The 25462-nt window shown below is 46.9% G+C and overlaps 1 protein-coding gene across 39 annotated transcripts in view; it reads left to right on the top strand.

The window, feature by feature from the left end:
• The window catches only part of UBAP2L (ubiquitin associated protein 2 like), a 658575-nt gene that overhangs the window by 351668 nt on the left and 281445 nt on the right, over positions 1-25462 (top strand). For all 39 annotated transcript variants that reach the window (XR_014972277.1, XR_014972273.1, XR_014972279.1 and 36 more), the window contains one exon: positions 14427-14644. Coding sequence is in view for 24 of the 39 variants with exons in the window: in XM_085638880.1 (XP_085495006.1) it covers positions 14427-14644 (218 nt within the window). In the remaining 15 variants the exon portion in view is untranslated. The remainder of the gene's footprint in view (positions 1-14426; positions 14645-25462) is intronic.

Raw genomic sequence — 25462 nt, 5'->3', positions numbered from 1 at the left:
TAGCTTATCCCAGCACAGCCAGGATAGCCAACATACAAAGTCTCATCAAGAAATTTCAAACACAACACTCTCTCCCCGCAAGAGTGTTCATGCAACTCTTAGGCATGATGGTTTCATGTATCTCCATAGTATCCTACGCACGCCTTCAAATGCGTCCCTTACAGGAATGTCTAGCACAACAGTGGAATCAGGCCCTCGGACAACTTACCGATCTGGTGTTGGTGGACAGCCGCTCACTGAAGTGGTGGAACACCATCAACCTGTCCAAAGGGCGGCCGTTCTTGGAGCCCCTTCCACAAGTTGTGCTGACCACCGACACATCTCTCACAGGGTGGGGAGCCCACCTCCTTCAACACACCACTCGGGGACGGTGGACCACTCAACAAAAACAGTTCCACATCAATCACCTAGAACTTCTAGCGGTGTTCCTAGCACTGAATTCCTTCCAAGTGCATCTCCAAAACAAAACTGTCCTCATCCGCACGGACAACATGACCACAATGTATTACATACAGAAACAAGGAGGGACACATTCTCTACAACTGTCCCAACTGGCGCAACAAATTTGAAGATGGGCAATTCCCCAAAACATCTACCTGCTACCAGAACACCTCCCAGGGGTTCAGAACCAGGTGGCCGACCTTTTAAGTCGCCACACACAGCAGATACATGAATGGGAACTACACCCCAAAGTCTTGCGCCCATTTTTCCAAAAGTGGGAACAACCAGACGTAGACCTGTTCGCCACACCAGAAAACGCAAAATGCCCAGCCTTCGCCGCCAGGTACCCACACCCGCGATCAAAGGGCAATGCAATATGGATGAACTGGTCAGGCAGATTTGCGTACGCTTTTCCGCCTCTCCCTCATTCCATTTGTGGTACGCAAACTGAAACAGTCGCTGACACTCATCCTAGTGGCTCCCACTTGGGCACGTCAACCCTGGTTCACCACACTTTTGGAACTATCGCTAGTTCGACATAAAAAACTGCATCTCTCCCCGGATCTCTTAACCCAGAACCATGGAGAAATCAAACACCCAGATCCTCAAACACTGAACTTGGCAATCTGGCTCCTGAAGTCTTAGAGTTCGGGTACCTCAACCTCCCTCCAGACTGTATGAATATCATTAAAGAAGCCAGTAGGCCTACTACTAGGGCATGCTATGCTGCAAAATGGAAACTATTTGCCATTTACTGCGCTAACAATGACATACAACCACTGGATTCTTCCATCCAGAACATCATTTGCTATTTATTGCACTTGCAAAGATGCAATTTAGCATATTCCTCTATACGTCTACATCTAGCGGCATTAGCAGCCTATTTGCAAAATAGACAACACCTGTCCCTCTTTAAGGTACCAGCTATTAAAGCATTTATGGAGGGTCTTAAAAGAATCATTCCTCCAAGGTTACCGCCTTCCCCGGTGTGGACCCTTAATATTGTTCTAACAAGGCTCATGGGTCCACCTTTTGAACCAATGCACAAATGCGAACTGCAGTTCCTAACATGGAAAGTGGCTTTCCTCATCGCAATCGCATCCCTGCGAAGAGTAAGTGAAATACAAGCCTGAACTCTAGAAGAACCCTTCCTACAACTACATCGGAACAAAGTGGTTCTTAGGATGAATCCAAAATTCCTCCCTAAAGTAATTTCCCCTTTCCATCTAAACCAGTCTGTGGAACTGCCAGTCTTCTTCCCTAATCCAGACTCAGTAGCCGAGAGGGCACTTCATACCTTAGATGTTAAAAGAGCCATGCTCTATTACATCGACAGAACCAAACCTTTTCGGAAAACCAAGCAACTGTTTGTTGCTTTCGCTCCACCACACAAAGGCAACCCCATTTCCAAATCGGGTATCGCCAGATGGATAGTCAAATGTATCCAAATATGTTACCAAAAAGCTAAACATACTCTTACCGTTCCCCCTAGGGCGCACTCCACGCGTAAAATTGGGGCCTCTATGGCATTCTTAGGGAACATCCCCTTAGAAGACATTTGCAAAGCAGCCACATGGTCTACTACACACACCTTCACTAAGCATTACTGTGTTGATGTGCAATCCAAACAACAAGCTTCAGTAGGCCAAGCTGTCCTAAAAACTCTATTCCAAACTGCTGCAACTGATACAGGTGACCACCGCTAGGGGAGACACTGCTATATAGTCTATCCTTAGTGTGTGATCTGCAGCTCATATGCCTCGAACGGAATATGCTACTTACCAGTATGCATCTGTTCTTGGCATGTAGAGCTGCAGAGCCACACTCGCCCACCCGCCTCTCCGGGACCTGTATCTGTTCCAGCATTGTCTTAGACACTACACATGGGCATCCTTTCTCTTTACTTCTTACACGCTCCATCATTTCCCATCATGGCGAAAAACAATGAGGATGGAGTGGATGCCCATGCGCACTGTTGTCCAGGGGAGGAGTCACCAATCTCGTGACCAAAGACTTCTTCCGAAGACAACAACCTGCAATCATCCGAGCCCAACACCAGATGGCGATCTAATCCTTAGTGTGTGGCTCTGCAGCTCTACATGCCAAGAACAGATGCATACTGTTAAGTAGCATATTCCTTAACCTCTGTTAAACCCTTGGGGTCTGTGGACTCTGTACACCCTGTACCTATTAAGGAACAGTATACACAGAGCCACTTTCTCACACCGCCCTACCCATCCTCCTCGTTCTGAGAACTGATTTCTAGGGTTAAGGTCATCCCTTTCAGGGCCCTAATTTCTTGGCACCAGTGGTCAGTTTCATGCATGGTTCCGTTCCTTGTGCGTAAAGTCGTGTACAGAACTGACGTCCACGCGCATGGGTTGTGTGTAAGTAGTCTCCGTGACGTCATCTCAGCGCTTACGGCGCCAGCGATGGACGCGGAGCCGCACAACACCACCTACTGACGCGCAGGGGTACTGCTTACAAAACTTTCCAGATCCAGTCTGACGCCTTTGGATATTCTAAGGTGAGGAATCTATCGCTAACTAATGGCTCTTACAGATATATCGTTACACAAGTAGTAACTTGTGCATTATTCTGCAATGCCTTTTCCCCCTTTGGAGGAGATGCCAGCCTGTCTGCCTACACAAAGGAGCGGGAAAAGGTGTTTGCCTTATGCCCTGATGTAGTACCCTCTTTAAAGCTGGGCCATCTACTGAAGGATGACTCGCCACCGCTTTAGTTCCCTGTTCTTAGGAGCGCTTCTGTGAGAAAGTGCCATCTTTCTTGCATGGTATGCCCCCACTTTTTGCTGAATTGCTGAATGTACTTTGAGTGTGCCCTGGAATCCTGCCAATCAGGTGCCCAGGGCCTATGTTCCTTCCCTAAAAACCTCAAACCCAAATTGGCAAACAGTGGCCACATGTTAGCCCCTGGTAAATGGTACCCTAGGTACCCAGTGCCTTGTGACCAGGGAAGGCCTCTAAGGGCTGCAGCACTCATTGTGCCACCCTTAGAGGCCCTGTACCCTAACACACACACACACACTGCCCTTGCAGGCTGAGTGTCTGGGTACAAGACAAAACAGTCGACATGGCACACATCCCTGTGTGCCATGTCCACCACCTACACTGCCCTGGCATACATCAGCCGCCCCTCTAGCTGGGTGCCTTATGCCAGTGGTGTGGGCACATGAACCCTGTGCCCCTACGGTACCCAGGTCCATTCCTGGGCACTGTAAGTGCAGTGCTGCCATTTAAGAGTACATGGTGCTGAGAGCTCGTCGAACACGAACTCCACAGCACCATAATGGCAACACTGAAGGCTGAGGAGTTTGGTATCAAACTTCTCAGCACATTAAACCCGCACTGATGCCAGTGTGAGATTTAATGTACCAAGCACCACAGAGGGCATCTTAGAGATGCCCCCTGAAACCTAATCTACAATCCACGTCTGGTCTGGGAGGCTGCCTAGGCTGCCACACAGCAGACATGTTGCTGGACCCCTGGGTAGGAGAGCCCCGCTCTCCTGGGCCTGCAACAATGCACATCCTGGGCGAGGTGCTAGGTCTCCTGCCCCCGGATGGACAGGCGGAAGCTTCAAAGGCATGCCGCTTCTGTGAGCTTCCCCAGGCCACTTGCTGCCCCCACTCTGGCGGGAAGCCTGGCCTTAAACCCCAAATAAGGACAGATGTGCCAGCCTGCCAACCCCCACCCCTCAGGTGGGGGAGGCGAGGTGAAGCACATCTCCGGGCGCTCGCCATCTTGAAGATGGGAGGCCCTGCCCAATCCGGACTAGGCTACTGCCCCCCCTCCCACAGGAGAGTGGCAGGATAGGGGGTGTATTCACCCCAGGACAGGGACCCATTGGTCCCTGCCCTTTACCTACCAGTAACTACCCTAAATTTAGTATTTGGGGGCACCCTGAACATTCTTTCCTTAGATCCAGATTCCGAAACGGCATAGAAGATCAAGAAGAAAGAAGACCTGCCCTGCAGCTGCTAAAAAGAGGAAGACACCAACTGCTTTGGCCCCAGCCCTACCAGCCTGTCGACCCTCGAACCTGCGCCTGCTACATCCCGGCATCTCTTGTGGCCAGCAACCTCACAATCTCTGGAGTACCTGGCTACCTTTTGGCTCTTAGCACCTGGGACTCCCATGAGCAGAGGCTCTGCTCAAAACCAGCTTCTAAACCCTGGCATCGGCCTGGAACCGCGAACCCTGCACACTCTGCAACCGCCAAGCCTGGCCTGTGCAAAGATTCCTTTGTCTGCCTTGTAATATTTAACCTCCTTGGTTAAATATTACAAGGCAGACCAAGGAATCTAACTTCTTGGTTAAATATCACAAATATACTCCCTTGTGTCCCTGATATGTAGGGGATTTGATTCATTCCAAATATAAGGGTGTTAGTTGTCCAATCTATCAATTTGTTTGACAACTTTGCATTTCGTATTGTTAATCTAAGGATTGTTTTTTGTGACATTGCATTTGATGGTTTCAATGTTTGACTATTATGAGTTTATTTATAATTGCATGTCAAAACACATTTTTCACGTTCACTTTCATTGTGTAAATATCAATGTGGTATTTCGTGTAGTTTATGATGTGTTCTTTTTGTGATCAAAGATATTAATTTAAAAAATAAAAGGCATAAATCATTGCTTGGATAAACTTATTAATTTTCGTTTATCTTACTTAATACGAATAAGTGTTGAAGTCACCAGAGGCATAGGTAAATTTTTTTCTTATATAGTATAACTAGCCCTACCTACCCTCTAATCCTTTGGGATAAACCCCTCCTTTTTTGACACTTTTTAATATTCAGCATCCTGCCTGGTGGGCTACCAAGGCCTTCCCTTGGTGGTGGCTTATTAATCAAACAGCAGGTTTTGACCCGACAAAAGAGCTTGTTTCGACATTTTGAATAGGCAGGTTTAAAGCTGCCTGACTAGACTGCGGTAGGAGGCTTAGAGTCAAATTTTCAGCTGGTCACTAGCATTGACACAATTGAGTTCTTCAATCCACTAGTGACATTAATTTACTAAATCTGAAAGAAACACGTTGGATTCCTCACCTTAGAATATCCCCAGGCGTCAGGCTGGATCCGGAAAGATTTTTAGTCGGCAATACCCCTTGTGCGTCGTTAGGCGTTGTCTGCGGCTCTGCATCTGTCGTCGGCGTCGTGCGCGGGAATGACGTCGTCGGAGTACTTGTACGTCGCCCTCGCGTGCTGACGTCAGTTACTCTTTTTTCCGCGTCAGACAGTGCCGATCCGGGAAGAGCTTTGCCCCTTTTAGTCACTTTTTGACTAAACTTTTTGGACTCTTTTGTCTACTCTCGACTCGATACTGGTGCCGGTAGGATGCCTGGTTTCAAAGCCTGTGACTCCTGTCATCGACTGATGTCTGTAACGGACCACCACCGCCGGTGCCTTTACTGCCTTGGGGCCGACCACGATGTGGAGTCGTGCCTCGACTGCCAGGCCCTGACCTCGAAGGCTAGGCGGGAGCTGTCCTGCAAGCTTCTTGAGCCCCGGCACTCGGCTCCGTGCTATTCACGGTCCCGGTCGAGGAGGAGGTCGAGGGACCGGTCGCTGAGCCGCAGCAATCACCGCTCGTCGGGTTTCAAGTCTTCGGGTAAGTCGAAGCATAGTAAGAAGTCCAAGAGACATCGCTCTTCGGACTCCCCTTGCCTGTCGCGCGACTCAGTCGCGGGTCCGGGTGGTACCACCCCCGCGGCTCCATCGGAGCCGCAGGAGTCGTGTCAGTCCCCATACCTGCCCGTCCCTGGGACTGACGTGACTCCGGAGATCAGTGCCTTCCTCTCGGCCATGAGGGGCCTGGCTCCGCCGTCAACGCCTGCCGGCGGGCCCCGTGGGCTCGACTGGGAGATCTAGCAAGCGAGCCGGCGGCTCCGGCTCCGTCGTCTACTTCGGTCCCGATACCGCAGATCCCCGTGGGATCCAGGCCTGGATCTGTCTGTGCCGATTGACCTCACAACCCCTCCTCCGCCTCCCCCGGTGCCATCTCCGGACGACGCAGTTCCCCAGTTCAGTTCAGTTGATGCCATTTGACTTGCCTCCTGAAGTCTGCGATGTGATTCTGGCAGCCAGGCGTCCCTCCACGAAATCGGTATACGCCTGCAGGTGGAACAAATTTGTGGCATGGTGCACAGCAAAGGCTGTGGATTCCCTTTCCGCCCCGCTTTCTGAGGTTCTCCTCTTTCTTGTTTCCATGGCCCAGCAGGGCTCTGCTCTGGGCACTCTTAAAGGTTATCTTTCAACTATCTCTGCCTTCTTACGGCTTCCTGATCAGCCTTCTATTTTCAAATCCCATCTTTCTCTTTTCTTCAAGGGCATTACTCTCATGTTTCCTCCTGTCCCTTTCGTAATGCCTCAGTGGGATTTGAACCTGGTATTGACACATCTGATGTGCGCTCCCTTTGAGCCTCTTCATAATTGCACCCTTCGTCTTATCACTCTTAAGACTGCTTTCCTCGTTGCCCTCACCTCTGCTAGAAGGGTGAGTGAGCTCCAGGCTCTGATCTTCTAAGCCTCCTTTTCTTTCTGTCCATCCGGACAGTTGTTCTCTGGACTCGTCCTTCCTTTCTTCCTAAGGTGGTTGACTGCCTTCCACATTGGACAGTGTCACGTTGCCCACCTTTTTTCCGCATCCTTCAAAAGAGGGAGAGGCTCCACCGTCTGGACCCAAAAAGGGGGCTGTCCTTTTATTTGAACTGCACCAAGCAGTTCCAGGTGGATGACCAGTTCTTTGTGGGCTACGTGGGCGCTAAGAAGTGAAGGGCGGTACACAAGCGAACCATCTCTAGGTGGGTCGTATTGTGTATCAAAGCTTGTTATTCCTTGGCTAAAAAGGAACCTCCTGTAGGGCTGAGGGCCCATTCCACTCGGGCCACGGCGGCGACAACTGCCCTGGGTCGTGGAGTCCCCTTGCAGGACATCGGTCAGGCAGCAACGTGGGCCTCGCTGCACACGTTTGCCAAGCATTATTGCCTGGACAGCCCAGTCCGGAGAGACTGTTTCTTTGGCCGTTCTGTTCTCCTAGACTTTATGGTGTGATCTTGGTTCGCAGACCCACCACCGGGGTTGGAATTGCTGGGGTATCTATTCTAAGGTGAGGAATCTAACGTGTTTCTTTCAGATAAACAAGTTACTTACCTTCGGTAACGATATGTTCGAGGCATATGAGCTGCAGATTACACATTTGTGCATAGATCGCCATCTGGTGTTGGGCTCGGATGTTTGCAGTTGTTTTTCCTCTTGGAAAGTCTTTGGAAGTCACGAGGTCGGTGACTCTTCCTTTGAATCGTATTGCGCATGGGCTTCGGCTCCATCCTCAGATTGTTTTTTTCCGCCACCGTGATCTTCGTGCTCCGGTTCGATGCGCAATCCTCACCCCAACTCGCGGTATTGTTTTCGATCGCGATCTCCCCACTCGACGCGCCTCTCATCGGCAAAAACCTTTGATTCTGGTCGTCGACAACTGCCTTCGGGCCTCCCAAGCTCCGGTCCTGGCTAATGGAAAGGACTCCCTTCAAGAAGTGCCCTCGATGTGGGTTCAAGTTCCGCCACACCGATCTCCACGAAGTATGCAATCTCTGCCTCTCCCCTGAACACCAGGCTCGAGATTGTCCAGCGTGTAGGTCCTTCTGGTCCAAGAAAACCATTCGAGACCGAAGGGCTAGAAGAACCATGGCACACGTCGTCTATGACTATTCCGGACGACGTCTTCGCGGAAGGCGTCGACGCTCCAGAAGAACACTACACCGACGAGGGACTTGTCAGCGCCTCCGAAGCAGACGATTCAGATGTGGAGGACATCACTCCGGCACAGAGGGTCGTGAGTACTAATCTAGCCCCCCCCACCGGCACCGAAAAAGGTATCGGTCACGCCTTCGCCTCTGGGCCTAAGCAAGACCAAAGACAATGCTTCCCACACCGCACCTTCGGGCCCGGTAAAGAAGCCGATTAGGACTTCGGGCCGCTCGAGCCAGCCCACCGTCTGTGCCGATAAACACTCTTCGACACCGAAAAAGAAAATGGCCTCCGCTTCGACACTGAGCCCCGCACTGAAACACTCTGTGTCGAGAACCAACTCCAGCTCCTTGGTGCCGACACAATCTTCGGCACCGACAAAAGCACACAAGGCCACTGACACTTCGAAGCCGAAATCCACCTCGGCGCCGACCAAACAATCAGACTTTTCCAAGCATAGTTCCAAACAATGAACCAGCGCGGATAAAGCCAAAAAACCAACGGCCCAGACGCCTTCGGCGCCGACGGACCAGCCAACATCACCAGAACTTTTTACACCGGATCCATTACAAAAAACACTAACCAAGGATCCTAAAACCGGACATTTGATGCTTTCCATCAAAAAGAGACAGCTGACTAAACCTGCTCCGCCTCCACCTCCAAAGAGGAAGGACTCTGCTACCTCTCCTTTCAGAATACCTTCCCCACCTCCACCTTCCCCTCCTCCACCGTCTCCGCCCCACCTCGTCATTCCCCAACACCCTCTCTGGATGATGATGATGATGATCAGGGGGATCCATATGATGACATAGGAGACGTGCCCCAAGATTTACCTACAGGGGACCCCACTTCCACAGGCTCCCCAGACCCATGGGACGATTATAATATCCCTGACATCCCTAACGTCCCACAGGATGATCTCTATCCTTCCAGACTTTCCCCAACAGAAGACTCACTGGGGTTCAACCATCTACTACAAAGGGCGGCACACTATTACGGGGTAGATCTCTATACCGACCCTGTGGAGGAGGATTTCCTCCTCGATGTGTTTGACACCACACATAGGACTACCTCCATATTGCCTATGCTCAAGGGAGTTATAAAACATGCGCCAGAGGTCTTTAAAGACCCAGTCAGAGCCAGGGACATTAACCTGCGCATTGAAAAGAAATATAAATCCGCCCCTATAGATCCCTCTTACATCAGAGGGCCAGCACCACTAGATTCTCTGGTAGTGTCCACAGCACGTAAAAGGGCCAACTCCCAAGTGTCAGGCGAAGCACCACCACCTGACAAAGAATCTAAACTCTTGGACGCATCAGGCAAGCGTACTGCATCCCAAGCTGCCAACATATGGCATATCGCTAATACACAAGCGCTACTAGCCAGGTATGACCGGGCCCATTATGACGAATTAGAAGCCATAATGCAACATCTCCCTGATAAATACAAACCTAGGGCCAACAAGCTAATTCAGGAGGGCAAAACCATTACTAATACCTCCATACGTTGTGCCCTAGATGCAGCAGACACAGCCTCCAAGGCCATCAATACTAGTGTCCTCCGTCACCATGCCTGTTTAAGGATCTCAGGTTTTAAACCGGAGGTACAGGCCTCCATCCTCAACCATCCCTTTGACCAGGAGCATCTGTTTGGCCCCAAAGTGGATGAGGCTCTAGAAAAGATGAAAAAAGACACTGACACGGCAAAATCCATGGGAGCTTTACAATCGCACCCTCCCAGGCGCTCCTTTTGCTGCTCTTCCTTTCGGAGCACATCCAGAGGCTACTCCTCTGACACTGCTTCCACTTCATATAAGGCCCCTACCCAGTCCACCTTTACAAGGGGCTACCAAAGAGGCGGACTACAGGGGCAACAATAACAAAGGCAGAGGCAAAACAAACACCGCCCGCTCTGCCACCGCACCTACCCAATGACTTCCCTCCACTCCCCCCCCAGACCATCCCACTCCGGTCGGGGGCAGACTCAAAAATTTCCTCCCTGTCTGGGCCACCATCACCTCAGACAAATGGGTAACACAAATAATTCGGTCAGGCTACTGCCTAGAACTAATATCTACCCCCCAAACATCCCACCCAGACAACGCCCAATGTCACAAGAACATCTAACACTAATAAAGCAGGAGGTAATCTCCCTCCTACAGAAAAGGGCGATAGAACACATTCCTACCAACCAAAGAAATATGGGGGTCTACTCCCTCTATTTTCTCATACCAAAAAGGGACGAGACTCTGCGGCCCATCCTAGACCTCAGGCCCCTAAACAAATACATACTCAGACCATTTTCACATGGTAACGCTTCAGCAGGTACTTCCACTGCTTTCCCAAAACGACTTCCTGACCACTTTAGACCTAAAAGACTCTTATTTCCACATTCCAGTGCACGACGTTCACAGGAAGTTCCTCAGATTCGTAGTGGACGGCCAACACTACCAATTCAAAGTACTCCCGTTCGGAGTCACAACAGCACCACGTGTGTTCACCAAGTGCCTAGCAGCAGTGGCAGCACACCTAAGGAGACAACACATCCATGTCTTCCCATACCTAGACGACTGGCTAATAAAAGCCAGTTCATACAGCCAGTGTGTACAACACACGCATGCCGCCATCCAGCTACTCCACCAACTGGGCTTCACAGTAAACCACGCAACGTCCCATCTACAACCATTCCACATAAAACAATACCTTGGTGCCACCATAGACACCTCAAAAGCGCTATCCTACCCCAATCCTGCCAGTATTACAAGCATTCAGGCTCTACGCGCAAAATTCATGGCATAACACTCCCTTCCAGCTCGAGTGTTTATGCAACTAATGGGGATGATGGCTTCTTGCATCTTCATAGTACCTCACGGTACCTCACGCAAGACTCCAGATGCGTCCTCTCCAAGAGAGCTTAGCGCGCCAATGGAACCGGGCCCAGGGTCAATTAACAGATCTGGTGTTGGTAGACGGTCGCACCCATCACTCTCTGCAGTGGTGGACAACCACAAACCTTTCCACAGGTCGACCGTTCCTGGACCCGGTTCCCCAGATAGTACTAACCACAGACTCATCGCTCTCCGGCTGGGGAGCTCATCTATTACATCTCACCGTGCAGGGCACATGGACACCTCAACAAAAGTTACTCCATCAACAATCTGGAGTTACTAGTGGTCTTCTTAGCCCTAAAATCTTTTCAAACACAGATTTCAGGCAAGGCAGTCCTAATCCGCACAGACAACATGACAGCCATGTACTATATTCAAAAACAAGGCGGCACACACTCTACACAGCTCTCAGCTAGCACAGAGCATATGGAGATGGGCCATACACCAGAAAATCTTTCTCCTAGCTCAGTATGTCCCAGGAGTCCAAAACACTATGGCAGATCTGCTCAGCAGACAAACACAATAAATCCACGAGTGGGAACTCCACCCACAAGTTCTACACCCATACTTTCAGATGTGGGGGCATCCACAGATAGACATCTTCGCCACCCACGAAAACACCAAATGCCCAATCTTCGCCGCCCGATATCCACACCCATTGTCCAAAGGAAATGCGATATGGATGAACTGGTCAGGCAGATTTGCGTACGCTTTTCCGCCTCTCCCACTCATTCCACTAGTGGTGCGCAAACTACAGCAACACTCCCTCACACTAATCCTAGTAGCTCCAATTTGGGCCAGACAACCGTGGTACACCACACTGCTGGAACTATCTGTAGTACCGCACCAAAAATTACGCCTCTCTCCACACCTCTTAACCCAGAACCCTGGAGAGATCAGACACCCGGTCCCAGCTCAGCTCAACCTTGCGATCTGGCTACTGAAGTCCTAGAATTCGGTTATCTAAATCTTCCCCCTGACTGTATGAACTTCATCAAGGAAGCTAGGCGACCCACCACTAGAGCGTGCTACGCCACCAAGTGGAAACGTTTTGTTGTCTATTGTCACAACACCATCAATCCCCTAGACGTCTCCATTTAACACATCATAGGCTACTTACTCCACCTACAAAGGTGTAATCTAGCCTATACGTCCATTCGCCTGCACCTCGTAGCTATAGCACCTTACCTACAAAACAGGCAACATCCATCACTCTTTAGAGTACCTGCCATTAAAGCCTTCATGGAAGGCCTTAAAAGAATAATTCCCCCCCAGAGTGCCACCCTCACCTGGGTGGAACCTAAATATCGTTCTCACCAGACTAATGGGGCCTCCCTTCGAACCATTGCACAAATGTGAACTCCAATTTTTAACCTGGAAAACCGCTTTTCTCGTAGCCATCACTTCCCTCAGAAGGGTCAGTGAGATACAAGCATTTACCATTCAAGAACCTTTTCTACAAATGCACCATAACAAAGTTGTTCTCCGTACCAACCCAAAATTCCTCCCTGAAGTCATTTCTCCTTTTCACCTAAACCAATCTGTAGAACTACCAGTATTCTTCTCGCAACCACAAACTGTTGCAGAAAGAGCTCTACACACACTAGATGTCAAACGAGGCTTACTCTACTACATCAAGAGAACACAACCTTTCCGTAAGACCAAACCACTGTTTCTTTCTCTCCACCACACAAGGGCAACCCCATCTCCAAGTCTGGGATAGCTAGGTGGATTGTCAAATGCATTCAGATTTGCTACCACAAAGCAAAACTAACGCTATCCGTTCCCCCTAAAGCCCATTCTACACGTAAAATAGGGGCTTCCATGGCTTTTCTAGGATGATATCTGCAAAGCAGCTACATGGTCAACACCGCACACTTTCACTAAACACTATTGTGTTGATGTGCAAACTAAGCAACAAGCTAGTGTGGGCCAGGCTGTACTCAAAACATTATTTCAAACCACTGCAACAGATACGGTTGGTCGCCGCTAACGGTGGGTACTGCTATATAATCTATGCACAAGTGTGTAATCTGCAGCTCATATGCCTCGAACGGAATATGCTACTTACCAGTATGCATCTGTTCTTGGCATGTAGAGCTGCAGATCTACACACGCCTCCCCGGCTACCTTTATCTGTTCCAGTCCATCTTATTTAGATACAACACACATGGGCATCTTCACTGTTTATTACTACGCTCCATTTCCCTGCTGGCGAAAAACAATCTGAGGATGGAGCCAAAGCCCATGCGCAATACGATCCAAAGGAGGAGTCACCGACCTCGTGACTTCCAAAGACTTTCCAAGAGGAAAAACTGCAAACATCCGGGCCCAACACCAGATGGTGATCTATGCACAAGTGTGTAGATCTGCAGCTCTACATGCCAAGAACAGATGCATACTTGTAAGTAGCATATTCCATCTGTAAGAAACATTAGTTAGATTCCTCACCGACCCACCCATCCTCCCCATTCTGTGAACCGACATCTAGGGTTAAGGTTCTCCTTTTCAGGGCCCTAGACTTTTTTGGCACCAGTGTCGGTCTCTTGCCTGGCTCTGTGTTCCTGGCGCGGAAAGTTATGTACAAGAACGGACGTCCGCGCGCGAGGGCGGCGTTTAAGTACTGTGTCACTCCGGCGCATGACGCCGAGCCGCAGATGACACCTAGCGACACAGGGTATTGCTGACAAAAAATCTTTCCGGATCCAGCCTGACGCCTGGGGATATTCTAAGGTGAGGAATCTAACTAATGTTTCTTACAGATATATCGTTACCGAAGGTAAGTAACTTGTTCTTCTGGCTACCTCTTGTCATATACTAGGGAATTATAAAGACTTTAAATGAGCCAGTCTAGTATTTCCCACCTTTACACATTCTTTGGGGGTCAGAGCACATGCACTGGGGCCTGGACAGCTGGTCTAAGTGCATTAAAGCCAAATCAGTAGAATAAGTCAAAAGGCCTTGGTCATACAAGAGGCTCTTTTCTACATACGATTTTTCATTTACTGCATCTTTTGTATATTAATGCTTAATATGTTAATCCATACAGCATAAACCTAGTTTGCCTGATATCGGTAAAGCTCTACAGAGTGGCTTGGGCTGTTAGGATGATGAAATATTTAAACAGGAATGTGACATTTGTTACACATTACATTTTTCACTGTTGAATGTTTGCCACTGCATTTTGAGCAATAAAAGAATGCGAACATGTATAATATAAAAATATATATGTACAATGGGTGTACATTGAAATGTGGTATGGTGAAAGATTGGTGCATTCTTAAACTTATTCTATTTTTATTTTGTGTTTGTGTTCCAGGTGACCTCTCAAAGTTTGGGCGTGGTGATGCCTCTTCTCCGGCTCCTGCTACAACTCTAGCCCAGCCCCAGCAGAGCCCCAGCCAGGCCCACCACACAACGCAACAGACATTCCTGAACCCGGCTCTGCCACCCGGATACAGTTACGCCAGTATGCCATACTACACAGGGGTACCAGGGCTGCCCAGCACCTTCCAGTACGGGCCCGCCATGTTCCCTGTGAGTCTGCATTTCCAATAGTTTCGAAGATTGTCCAGAACTGTGAAAGGGTCAGGGTGAAAATAAGTGGGGGGTATCTCCTTCAAGCAGGTTAGTGTGAAAATGGGTGGAGACTTACTGTGGAGATGTCCTGGACTGAAATTTTTAGTGGACTCTGGAACAGTATACTTTATAAAGGTCACATGCCTAGATGTTTTTCTTAACATGTATCAATGAACCAGTTTGTTTGTGATATATCAAAGTGCCAGCAAAGAGCACCTTACCGGTCCTGTAGATTTTGGGTTCTCTATCAGAGTTGTTACTTGGCTGAGGGCACCTCCGCCTGTAGATTGAACTTGGCTGCTGAGATGCCCAAGCCTATAGTACTCTCGCATAGGTATCAATGTAGTGCAGTCAGTAGCCTGCAGGACGTCTAGGTACCCCATTTTGCAAACTACTGAAATGACTGTAGGTTGGTCTCATACCCTCTCACCCACTTAGGCTTAGTCACAAAAGTGGTTGGACGCAGCTCACATCTTTCCATAGATGCCAAGCTTCTCTGGTCCTTTGCAACAGTCCCAACCCAACTTACATTTTCTCATAGGGGGGATATTCTCATACATTGTGATATAAATAGGCACTTTACTTAAATATGTATTCGGGCTAAATTCTGTCAGTAATTCTTCAAAGATGAGATGTTAGTTTTGACCTGGTCTCACCCCTTAACCTGCTCTCATCCATCCCCTCTCCACTCCCATTTAAGTGCCTTTGTGGGACATAAAAGCCTAGTATGCTTTTTATTCTCTAATGTGCTAAATGATATCCACTTCAAAATTCAGCCTTTTAGCATGATCCGTGGTTATCCAGAAAAATTGTTTGTACGCCATTTGTCTTATAAATACACACCTTCAAACTACATGGGTTGGGCTCCTCTGCTATTGGACAGATGCTTCATTGCAAATGAGTTTTTCTCTCCGTGTCTCACACACAGCCCAAGAAGAAACAACCTGTTCACTGCTGCTACTATAGCTCCTTTCTCTGAATGGGGAGCTGCTCCCCAGCCTCCTTCAGTATAGGAGATGTGTGCTTCAGGTTGTCTTGTAATTGGTTGCATTTCACAAACACATTGGCTTTTAATTTTGCAGGGTTTAGTGTAGGATATTTTTTCTCATACTCCCTGTGCTTCAAGCCTCATTAAACATTTTCCAGTGGACGCCCTTTGTTCTCAAGAGAATTTTTTGTTGTTAATTAATGTATTAACTTTGTTTTATGATTGTAAATATGTAAAGAAACAATAAAAGGATTATGAATCAAACTGCCAAAGTCATCCAAGGATTGCTCTTACTGGAGACATTTGCTGGGAATGGGAAGTAGACTTTAGATTCCCTAATTCAGGCATCTGCCATTAGTGTTTCATTTACAGACTGAATCTGGCTTCCTGCAGCCACCGTGAATTTGTCTTCTAGATTCTTATGGTCTTTCTTTCACAGAATATTGCGAATAGAAAGACTTTGCTTGTTGTAGCATTAAGTTGAGTGATTTACCGTATTTCAGGAGTTATTCTTATCAGGGAGGCTGGAAACTCTTGGGATGTCAGCTGTTAAACAATACATCGAAGTTTGTGACTGATGTAGTGAGGTGTTACTTGCCTCATAAAAGCAGGAAGTACTTTGTGATGTGTGGGTTTTTGGGAATGAATAGGTTTAACACCCCTAGAACCTTTAAACCGCGATTTGCAAAACTTTTTTGGTGTGGGAGGCGTATTGTGTAGAGGCGCGTTAAAACATGGTTCTATGCCTATATGTTGGACAAACCCAACGGGTGTCTGTCCCAGGGGACACCAATAACTACAATTGTGCTGTACGAAGCGTTTCTACTTGTTGAACTCCTTTAATAACTTTTCTGGGATTCTTTTTTATTTTGGGCTGAGGGTGAATGGAGTTGGGTTTCAAAATTGGGTGCATGGGTAAATGGGTTATTTGGCTACTTCACCCAGTCTTCTAGTCGACCCTTGATAGTGATCAGTTTGTTGAGGCCTTAGAAAAGGTTAATTAACTTTTCCACTTACAATTCATTAATAAAAAAGTATTAGGCAACTACAACTAAATAACTCCCTTGTATTCCATGGAGTTCCAAAAATCACTTTTGAATTCTGAATACTTTGTTCATCACTTAAATGGTCTTAGATGTCGTTTTTATCCCTACTACCCTATACACCTCCCTGGCACAGAATTTGTCTGCTTTTTGAGTTTCTATTTTAATCCATTCCTGTAGAATGTTTAGTAAGAATCCTGAATCTAACCTCTAGAATTTCCCTTAGTTTAGATATTCTTTTAAATTGTGCGGTCATTAAGTCCACCACTCCTCCTGTTTAGAGCAAGCAATCGCCCACTCCAAGCTAATTGCAGATACTGCTTTTTCAAAACTTACCCTGATTTAGGAACCATGTTGCGCTAATGCTTTTTCTTTGAAAGAAATATCGCCTTTTGATAACTATTTTGGATCGCCTCTGTCCACTAGTGGTTTTCCTACTTGATTTAGTTCAAACACTTCTGTTTGTGGTTTCACCTTGCTGCTGAGTTGCAGCTGGAGATCTTTAAACCAAGAGCGGTCTAGCAAATTCTACTTGTCAGCTACACTTAGGCATTGAATGCAATGTTTTCTTGACCAGCCTTGCCCCCTCTCTTTCATTATTGGAGACCTCACTGTAAAATGTCAAGCTCTTAATCCTATTTTGTTCTTTGTAGGGTTGCTCTTGTAAAAGTAGTGTAGTTCTCCATCTCTAGTCAGCTTGTTCCTAAGCATCTGTTTCAGAACCTCAAGGGAATATTTACACGTTTCAAAATGTAGTTACATGTTGGAGATAAAATTGGATAATCAAAGCCTGGCTAATGTAAGCCATTGCTACCTGTGAAGCAGTCTTCCATGTAATAGCCTATTTTGTATTATTGATCACAATGGAACCATAATTGTAGGGCTATACTAAATCTTATTTGGGTCAAACTCTTGAGTGTTCGAGGTTTTCCAAATTGGAAGCAGCCAACAGTTTATTCACCCTACAAGCCCGGTTTCATCACTTCAAGGCCAACACGTTGGAGCCTGAGCACGATTAAAAGCTTTGCAAATCAGTGGATTGGGAAGCAAGTAACTTCAGTTTCCTGACGCCCGTGTTGGACCGGAACGTCGCACATCTTATCTGGATATTTCTCTTGCTACACAACTGCACACTCAGTTGACCTTTGCAGACCTATTTGTTCAATGCTTCTGAAATTGTCTGAAGCTGGATTCATATGTTCAAATTTTTCTTCATATTCTGACTTGGATCTGCCTTATGGGACCACCTCTTACCAAATACAGTTTATAATGATGAACTTGTTGAACCCGTACTCGTACCTGAATGCCTTCTGTTGCTGTGGACTTGCTTCATTAGGCTCCAGCACTTTCAGTTAGAGTGAAAGATTTGGATTCTGTATTGTGAACATGCTCGGCATCCATTGTTTCTGATGATGCAGCGCTTCAAATGTGAGTGTTATTAATTTACTCTTTTGAACCTTGGGAAATACTGCTATTTCAGATAGATTCTCGAAAAAAAATGTGTGCGACTTAGGTTGTTGTTTGTGCAGCATATGTGCTTTGGTAGACTATACACCCAAACACGCACTGTGGTTCTCACAATTTACTGTATTTATTTGAAAGGCCTTGCTGTGTGCTGCAGTCTCTTGCATTCTTACATTTCTATTCTGCAAGTGAAGGTTTCTTGATTGATGTGCTATTGAAAATGGTGATGAAACCAGCAGAACACCGTTCAGCTCTGATTGACAACAATTTAGGCTGCATGATGAAATTAAGTTCTAATATTTTTCTCGATTTTTCGGGTGTCTTTAGTCCTTGGATTTTTCAGAAGTGTCAAATCATTTTGATAAGGCAAGAGAAATTAAAGTTATTACTGCACTGTCTAGTTAGGCAATATTCCTTATTGTCCAGTACGCTTGTTGTTTTTCCTCATATTTTTTTTTTTCTGAAAAAGAATAGACCCTTTGCAATTGAGGTTTAGTTTTGGTGATTCATTATAAAGATATCTTCAACTTCTACTCACCATTGTTTAAAAGTATTAGTTTCTGATCATAGCCTTTTAGTTTTGTAGCATTTAATGCTACCACATACCCAGTGGCGTGCAACAAGCGGATGCTTCTGAAGGCACTCTCGATAAACTGCTAGAAATTTAGCATCTTAGATGTACTGTTTAAAGTATGCAAGTTTTTATCAATGTTCTATTATGTTCGATTTTATTTTTTACCAACTTTGCATTTCATTTCCCTTGGTTTTCTCCAGTATTGTGAAGAACAGATGCATAGGGTATTGATGTGATTGTATGTTGTGCCTTTTTCAATCTCTTCGCTGCAATCCCAGCTCTATACTTAGTGACTGTAACTTGAATTGCTTTACTGATTTTGTTCTGTGCAATAGGTTTGGCCCATAAGAGTTGTCCTTTGTGTATACATTTTCATTCAAGACGATGTTTTTTTCATTTCATTATTTTAACCGATATTTAGCTATACACATTCTTATAGTGCTTCACTTTTAATGGCTGTATCATACCGAATACATTTGAAAGCTAATTTTACAATTTTCGGGGAATACCCTGGAGATTATTTTCAAGATGTATTTAGCTGAGATATGCAAAGTATCAGTGATTCATTACTTTTTGTAGATGTCATAGGTTTCTAACTTATTTCTGTGTAGATGCAAACCACTGTCCGTTTTCCATAAGATTTCTGTCTGATTATTGTGCAGTTTTGTTCTTTATTTAATAACTGGCCTTGGCTTGATCTGTATACATGCTAAGGATTGTGCATGGGTGTTGTATGCCTTTGCGTCTATGGGCATCTTGCTAATTGCTCACTGCCCAGCATCTAATGCTTCTAATCCTTAATACTGCTTGCTTCTGGCATTTTTGGTTCGGTGCTTTTGTGCCATAAGGGTCAGTCTTGCATTGCTTACTCTTTGCCCTTGCTATTTCGTTTCTTTGAGACATTCCCTGACTCGTAAGCTTCTTTAATAGTTTGTTCTTTGGAGAGACCTCCATAGATGGCAGTAACGGCTGACATTCAAAGTTTGTCTCAGGTACCCGAAGACATTGCTGCCATGGGATGATTTTCTTAGGAAAAATTTCTTCCCTTGTAAGATTTCAGTTGCACACAGTGTACTCTCATTTGGGCTGTTGATGGCATCACACATCACTACAGTCAAGTACAAATACTGTAACACCCAGCTTGCCATAACAATGTAGATGAGCATCACGATTGCTTGGGTAGAGAATTTCAAGGTTCATTTGTCAAGAGACTGACCGATTTACGAAGTATTTAAGAGGATTAACATAAGTCTGAGAGAAAGTTGCCATTTGAACGATTTAAAGTTGATACAGTGCCTAGAGGAAATGACGGGTCTATTTTGGATACAATAGAAGGGATTGTGAAATAAAATGCGATACTTAAAACATGCCCAGTTTAGATTGCGGATTGCTGATCGGTGTCTGTCTACATAACCAAACTATGGAAAGGAGTTCTGTCTGGGTGAACTAGTTGTACATTTATCTCAAAGATGTTGTTCAATCCTACCATTGGTTTCCGCCTTCCTGGTCTATTTTGGAAAGCTCTAATAAAAAAAAAATACAATCTTTCTGGATCTCACTTTTCAAGCAAAGTGGACATTATTTTAGTTTTTTTCCTAATGTCACTATAGTGTACTTGATTATGATTGTGTCAGACTATGGAGATTCTGAAGCTCGTTGGTTAATTATCAAGTTTACAATAACCCAGAGTATTGGTAGGCAAGGGATGTTGTACAAAAGACTGGCTAATGTGTATGAAAAAAACATTCAAGGCCACATTGTGTTGATAGTTGAAGGGGCGTGGACAAAGATTTTTCTGAGATCGAGGGTAGAAAGGTTGTGAGTAGTACTCCAATGTTTGAATTCCAGATATTTGGAGCAAAAAGTAAAACGTGCATTACAATACCAGTGTTGAAATTATATATGTTATATCACTTTTATTTGTACACCCATTAATTCTCACCCAGTGACACCACAGCCGGTTTAAAGATCTATAAATCTTTGTAGATAACTGCAAATATGGACGCGTATAGATCTGATTGTGCTGCCCAGTCCACCACCATGGTCCAAGGGTTTGCATGTGCCCCTTCAGAGCCTACCTACATTAATTTCCTTCATCCTCTGAGACTGTATTGCTGTTTATTTTACTTTTAAAACTTTCTTGTATGGCAAAAGACATGTTTGGAGCATGTTGCAATCTCTGGTCCTAAGTTCATTTTTGTGTATAAGTAGGTGTGGTCAATCTCCAGCAAAGCGTTCATTTTGTGGCCTTCATGCATTGAATCTTTCTTACAGTAATTGTTTCAAATATTGATCATAGAAAAAACCTTGGTACATTAAATACCTAGCAGTTTTATAACCTGTCCCTATCCACCTTGAGGATGTTTAAGCTGGAATAGTGAGTTGTAGGGTCCTAAGCTGCTCTTTCATAGACCATTTTCAGATACTTAAACTGCATGTTTGAAGAAGCATTTGTATTCGCTTCAGCTCATGCTCTATTTTTAGCACTCATCTGGATGGGTTCCTTACAAGGTGATTTCAAATTTATTCAAGACGGCCTTCAGCAACTGCTGAAGGTTTTTGTCCCCCCTCCTACATCTGCTCTCCATCACCAATGGGGAATGTATTGCAGTATTTACTGGCTTTCGCCTTAGATACAGTTTTCTCCGGTGTTTTGCTCCACCTTTGTTTTCCCTAGATTATCTTTAACAATAACCAGAATGTTGAAATCTCTGCCACCTACTAGAAATATTTGTAAGTTATTATTTAGAAGACTTTTTTCTTCAACAGAGATCACTGCATAATATGAGATGAAGAAACAGCATAGGTTTCCCCTTCCTCTTTTATCCAGATTGAAGTCTCCGACTGAACTGATGCATAGATTGCTCAAACCCCACTTTAAAGATCAACAGAACAGCAATAAGTCAAAAGGGAAACATTGAAGGTCTCGAGCAAGGGCTGGGCTGCAAACCCTCTCAAAAGCCACTTTATGATCGGTCAACAGCTCGGAAGACCTCAATGCCAATCTTTACCTTAGCAAGCCACTTGTTTTCAGACTAGTCTCTTCACCACTGATGCCTTGTGATCCTGTGTCTACTGCAGCAAAGTACCCCTTCTGACGTGGCCGCCCCCACTTTTTGCCTGTATTTGATTCTATTTTTACAGAGGTGCATTGGGTTTCTGCTATCTAGGTCCCCAGTGCCTGGTCTCTTTTCCTAAAACTGTACATTTGTTCCCCAATTGGCAATACCTTTAGCACCCCTGTAAGTCCCTAGTAGATAGTACCCCTGGCACCTAGGGTCTGGGTACTAAAGAGGGTCCCTTAGGGCTGCAGTATGTATTGTACCACCCTAAGAGACCCCTCACCACACTCATGCAAACTGCCATTGCAAGCTGTTGACATAGTACAGATAAAAGTGAAGACCTACATGGCACACCTGAGTGCCATGCATGCAATATCTGCTTATAATACAATGTTAGTGACCCCTACAGCTTAAGGCAGTTTGCATTATATTACTTGTGTGGATATATCTGCATGAGCAGATATGCCCCTGGGATGTCAAGTCGATTCATAGACATTGCAAGTGAACAGTGAAGCAATCTTAAGGATATGTACTGGACACTGGTGAAAACAAGTCCCCCAGTACATGATCGCTACACTGAAACCAAGGATAATTGTTATCAAACATCTCCTATTAACCCCACACTGATTCCAGTGATGGATTTATTGGTTCGAGGCATGTGGGCTGCTGAATTCATATCTGTGCATAGATCGCCGCCTAGTGTTGGGTCCGGATGTTTGCACGTTGTTGTCCTTGAAGAGTCTACGAAGTATCACGAGATAGGTGACTCCTCCCCTGGACCACAGTGCGCATGGGCATCCTCTCCATCCTTAGATTGTTTTTTTCCGCCATTGGGTTCGGATGTGCTTATCTTAGCTCAAGTTAGGAAATTTCAGTTTAAGGCCAAAAGGCCTTTAGTTTTCGTCGGTACTGTTCCCGTTCGGTATCGACTGCTTTCTTGATTAGTTTAGAAACTTCTTCCAGCCTTTCGGATCCGTTTGATCCGAACATCGAACTTACATCGACGATGGAATCGAGGACCCCATTCAAACGGTGTCCTTTATGCCACGCCAAATACCCACACATCGACGTCCACCCGGTATGCAACAAATGTCTCTCACCGGATCACGAATCGAAATGTATGGCCTGTGCCTGATTCAGATCAAAGAAGACTCTCCGGAATCGACGGGCAGCGAGATTAGAAGCGCAGCAATCGGCGCCTGCCCCGGCCAACATCTTCAGCACCGAGGATGAGGACGTAGAGAGCATGGAAGAAGTAAACTCCAGCCCCGCTGCCGAACACGATTCCCGATCGGAAGACGACGATGACGTGCTTTTTCACAGGGAAGTAGTCGAGGTAGGAGACTACGATGAGGCCTTTGGGGCCGAAGATGATAGCTCTAGCGAAGAGCCAGGCCCACCCGTCGATACGGAGGCCGTCAAAGTGCGTCATTCTACGGCTCAGGTCGAGGGATCGCCTCCAGGCCTTACCCGACATCAATCCCAAAGTTCTTCGGGCCCGGCCTCGAACATCCCGCACGAGCCATTATTACCAAAGACGACTGGATTCCCTTCCACGAAACCGAAACCAATCGTCGCACCAGTTCCACCGAAACCAAAAGTGAAACTGGCTGTGATCGGCTCGAAGCCTTCGAAGACCTCTACTCCTTCGACGCCAGCAAAGGCAGTCGGCTCCGAACGCACTAAGAGGGATTTCGGCGCCGAACTCACTGCAGCAGATATCGGTACCGACCCGAAAAAGAAGGCCCTCAGTCCCACAAAAGCGCCTCGGCCCCTGGCACCGAAGCAGTCGGCCCCGACCACCAAAGTCAAAATGGCCGCTCCATCTGAGTCCACATCAAAGACGGCGGCACACGCAAAGTCGTCGACTCCAACGTCCGTCGATACCTGTCTTCTGATCGATGACCCCGTGGCTCCAAAACAGTCGACGCCTACCTCCACGGTATCGACCAGAACCAAAGAACCTTCGGCGTTCTCGGTGCGACAAGTCGCGGCATCGTTGCAACGCATCAGGGAACGGGCAGCCCTCCGATCCACGTCGGGCACCGACACGGACAAGGCTCCAAAAGCACCCTCGGCGCCAACCAACATCACTTTTGGTTTGCCGCCATCCACGGCGCCGAAGATGTTCGAGATCCGAACACGTGTCCGCCAAACACAGTCCCCGTCTACTGGACACACACATTCTGAGCCTTCACAGCCACAATTCATCGACGTCAACACTGGCAGACTGATGCTACGCAAGCGGAAGATCACGCCAGAGAAGGGCTTGGACTCCTACAGAATACCTCTGAAGCACAAATTGCCAGCAAGAGTCGGAACCTGTTCTGTATGAACGCTTGCAAACCTCCTATCGGGATCCCCAGTCCTTTTCTCCTACGCCTTCCGAAACGGACGCAGTGGACTACATGGGCGATGATACCGCTTACCCTGGGGATGTCGTTCTTGATGAGCAACAGGACCCAGATCAGGCATGGTAGACACTACAGACCAGGGTACCGCGCCAGATACCCAAGACACGCAGCTTTACAGCGCCAAAACATCTCCCACAGAGGACACTGCTGCCTTCAATGCCCTCATTGAACGTGCTGCCGCCAATCATGGAGTACAACTCCACTCTGACACTATTGAGGAAGACTTCTTAGTGGACACTTTCGCCTCCTCCGAGAGGACTGTCAAAACTCTACCCATGTTGAAAGGAGTTCTCAAACCTGCAAAGGACATTTTCAAAGAAATAACCAGGGCACGGGTGCTCAACCCCAGGATTGAAAAAAAAGTACAAGCCTGCGCCCGGAGATCCTATGTAAATTAGAGGTCCGTTACCTCTGGACTCCATGGTAGTTGCTAACGCTCGCAAACGAGCCCATTCGCAAACAGGTGATGCTCCTCCCCCAGACAAGGAGTCTAAGGTGCTGGAGACCTCAGGCAAAAGAATTGCAGCTCAAGCAGCAAACATCTGGCGCATTGCCAATACGCAGGCCCTCCTGGCCCGCTATGATCGTTCACACTACGACACGCTAGAATCGTTACTCCAGCATCTGCCAGATGAATACAAAGAGGCAGCGGAGCTCCTCATCAGAGAGGGACAACTCCTTACCAACGCATCCATTAAGTGCGCACTGGATGCTGCCGACACAGCAGCAAGGGCAATTAACACCAGCGTCCTGTTACGACGACACGCTTGGTTGAGAATCTCAGGATTCAAACCAGAGATTCAAAACAACATCCTGAATCAGCCAGTCAACCCCGACTACTTATTTGGCCCCGAAGTTGACACTACCTTAGAAAAAATAAAGAAAGACACTGACACTGCGAAGTCAATGGGGGCTCTGCAGACGCAGCAATTTCGTAGTGGCTCCTTTCGTCGCCCTGGGAATAGAGGAGCAGCTAGAGGCCAGGGGTCACAGCAGCAATACGCTAAAGGGGGTACACAGAGTACTTGCGATAAAACCAACAGAGGTGGATATCGTGGCTCCAGCACCAAGGGCAGGGGACATGGTTACGGCAACACCAGGTCCTCCCCCAAAAACAAACAGTGACGCCCTCTCCCTTCCCCCCGACCACATAACACCTGTCGGGGGGAGACTCCAGCGGTTCCTGTCCACGTGGAAAACCATCACCACAGACTGGTGGGTCAGGGACATT

This window comes from Triturus cristatus, chromosome 12, assembly GCF_964204655.1.
Source record: "Triturus cristatus chromosome 12, aTriCri1.1, whole genome shotgun sequence".
Classification (NCBI taxonomy): domain Eukaryota; kingdom Metazoa; phylum Chordata; class Amphibia; order Caudata; family Salamandridae; genus Triturus; species Triturus cristatus.
This window is presented reverse-complemented; position numbering and strand designations above follow the sequence as displayed.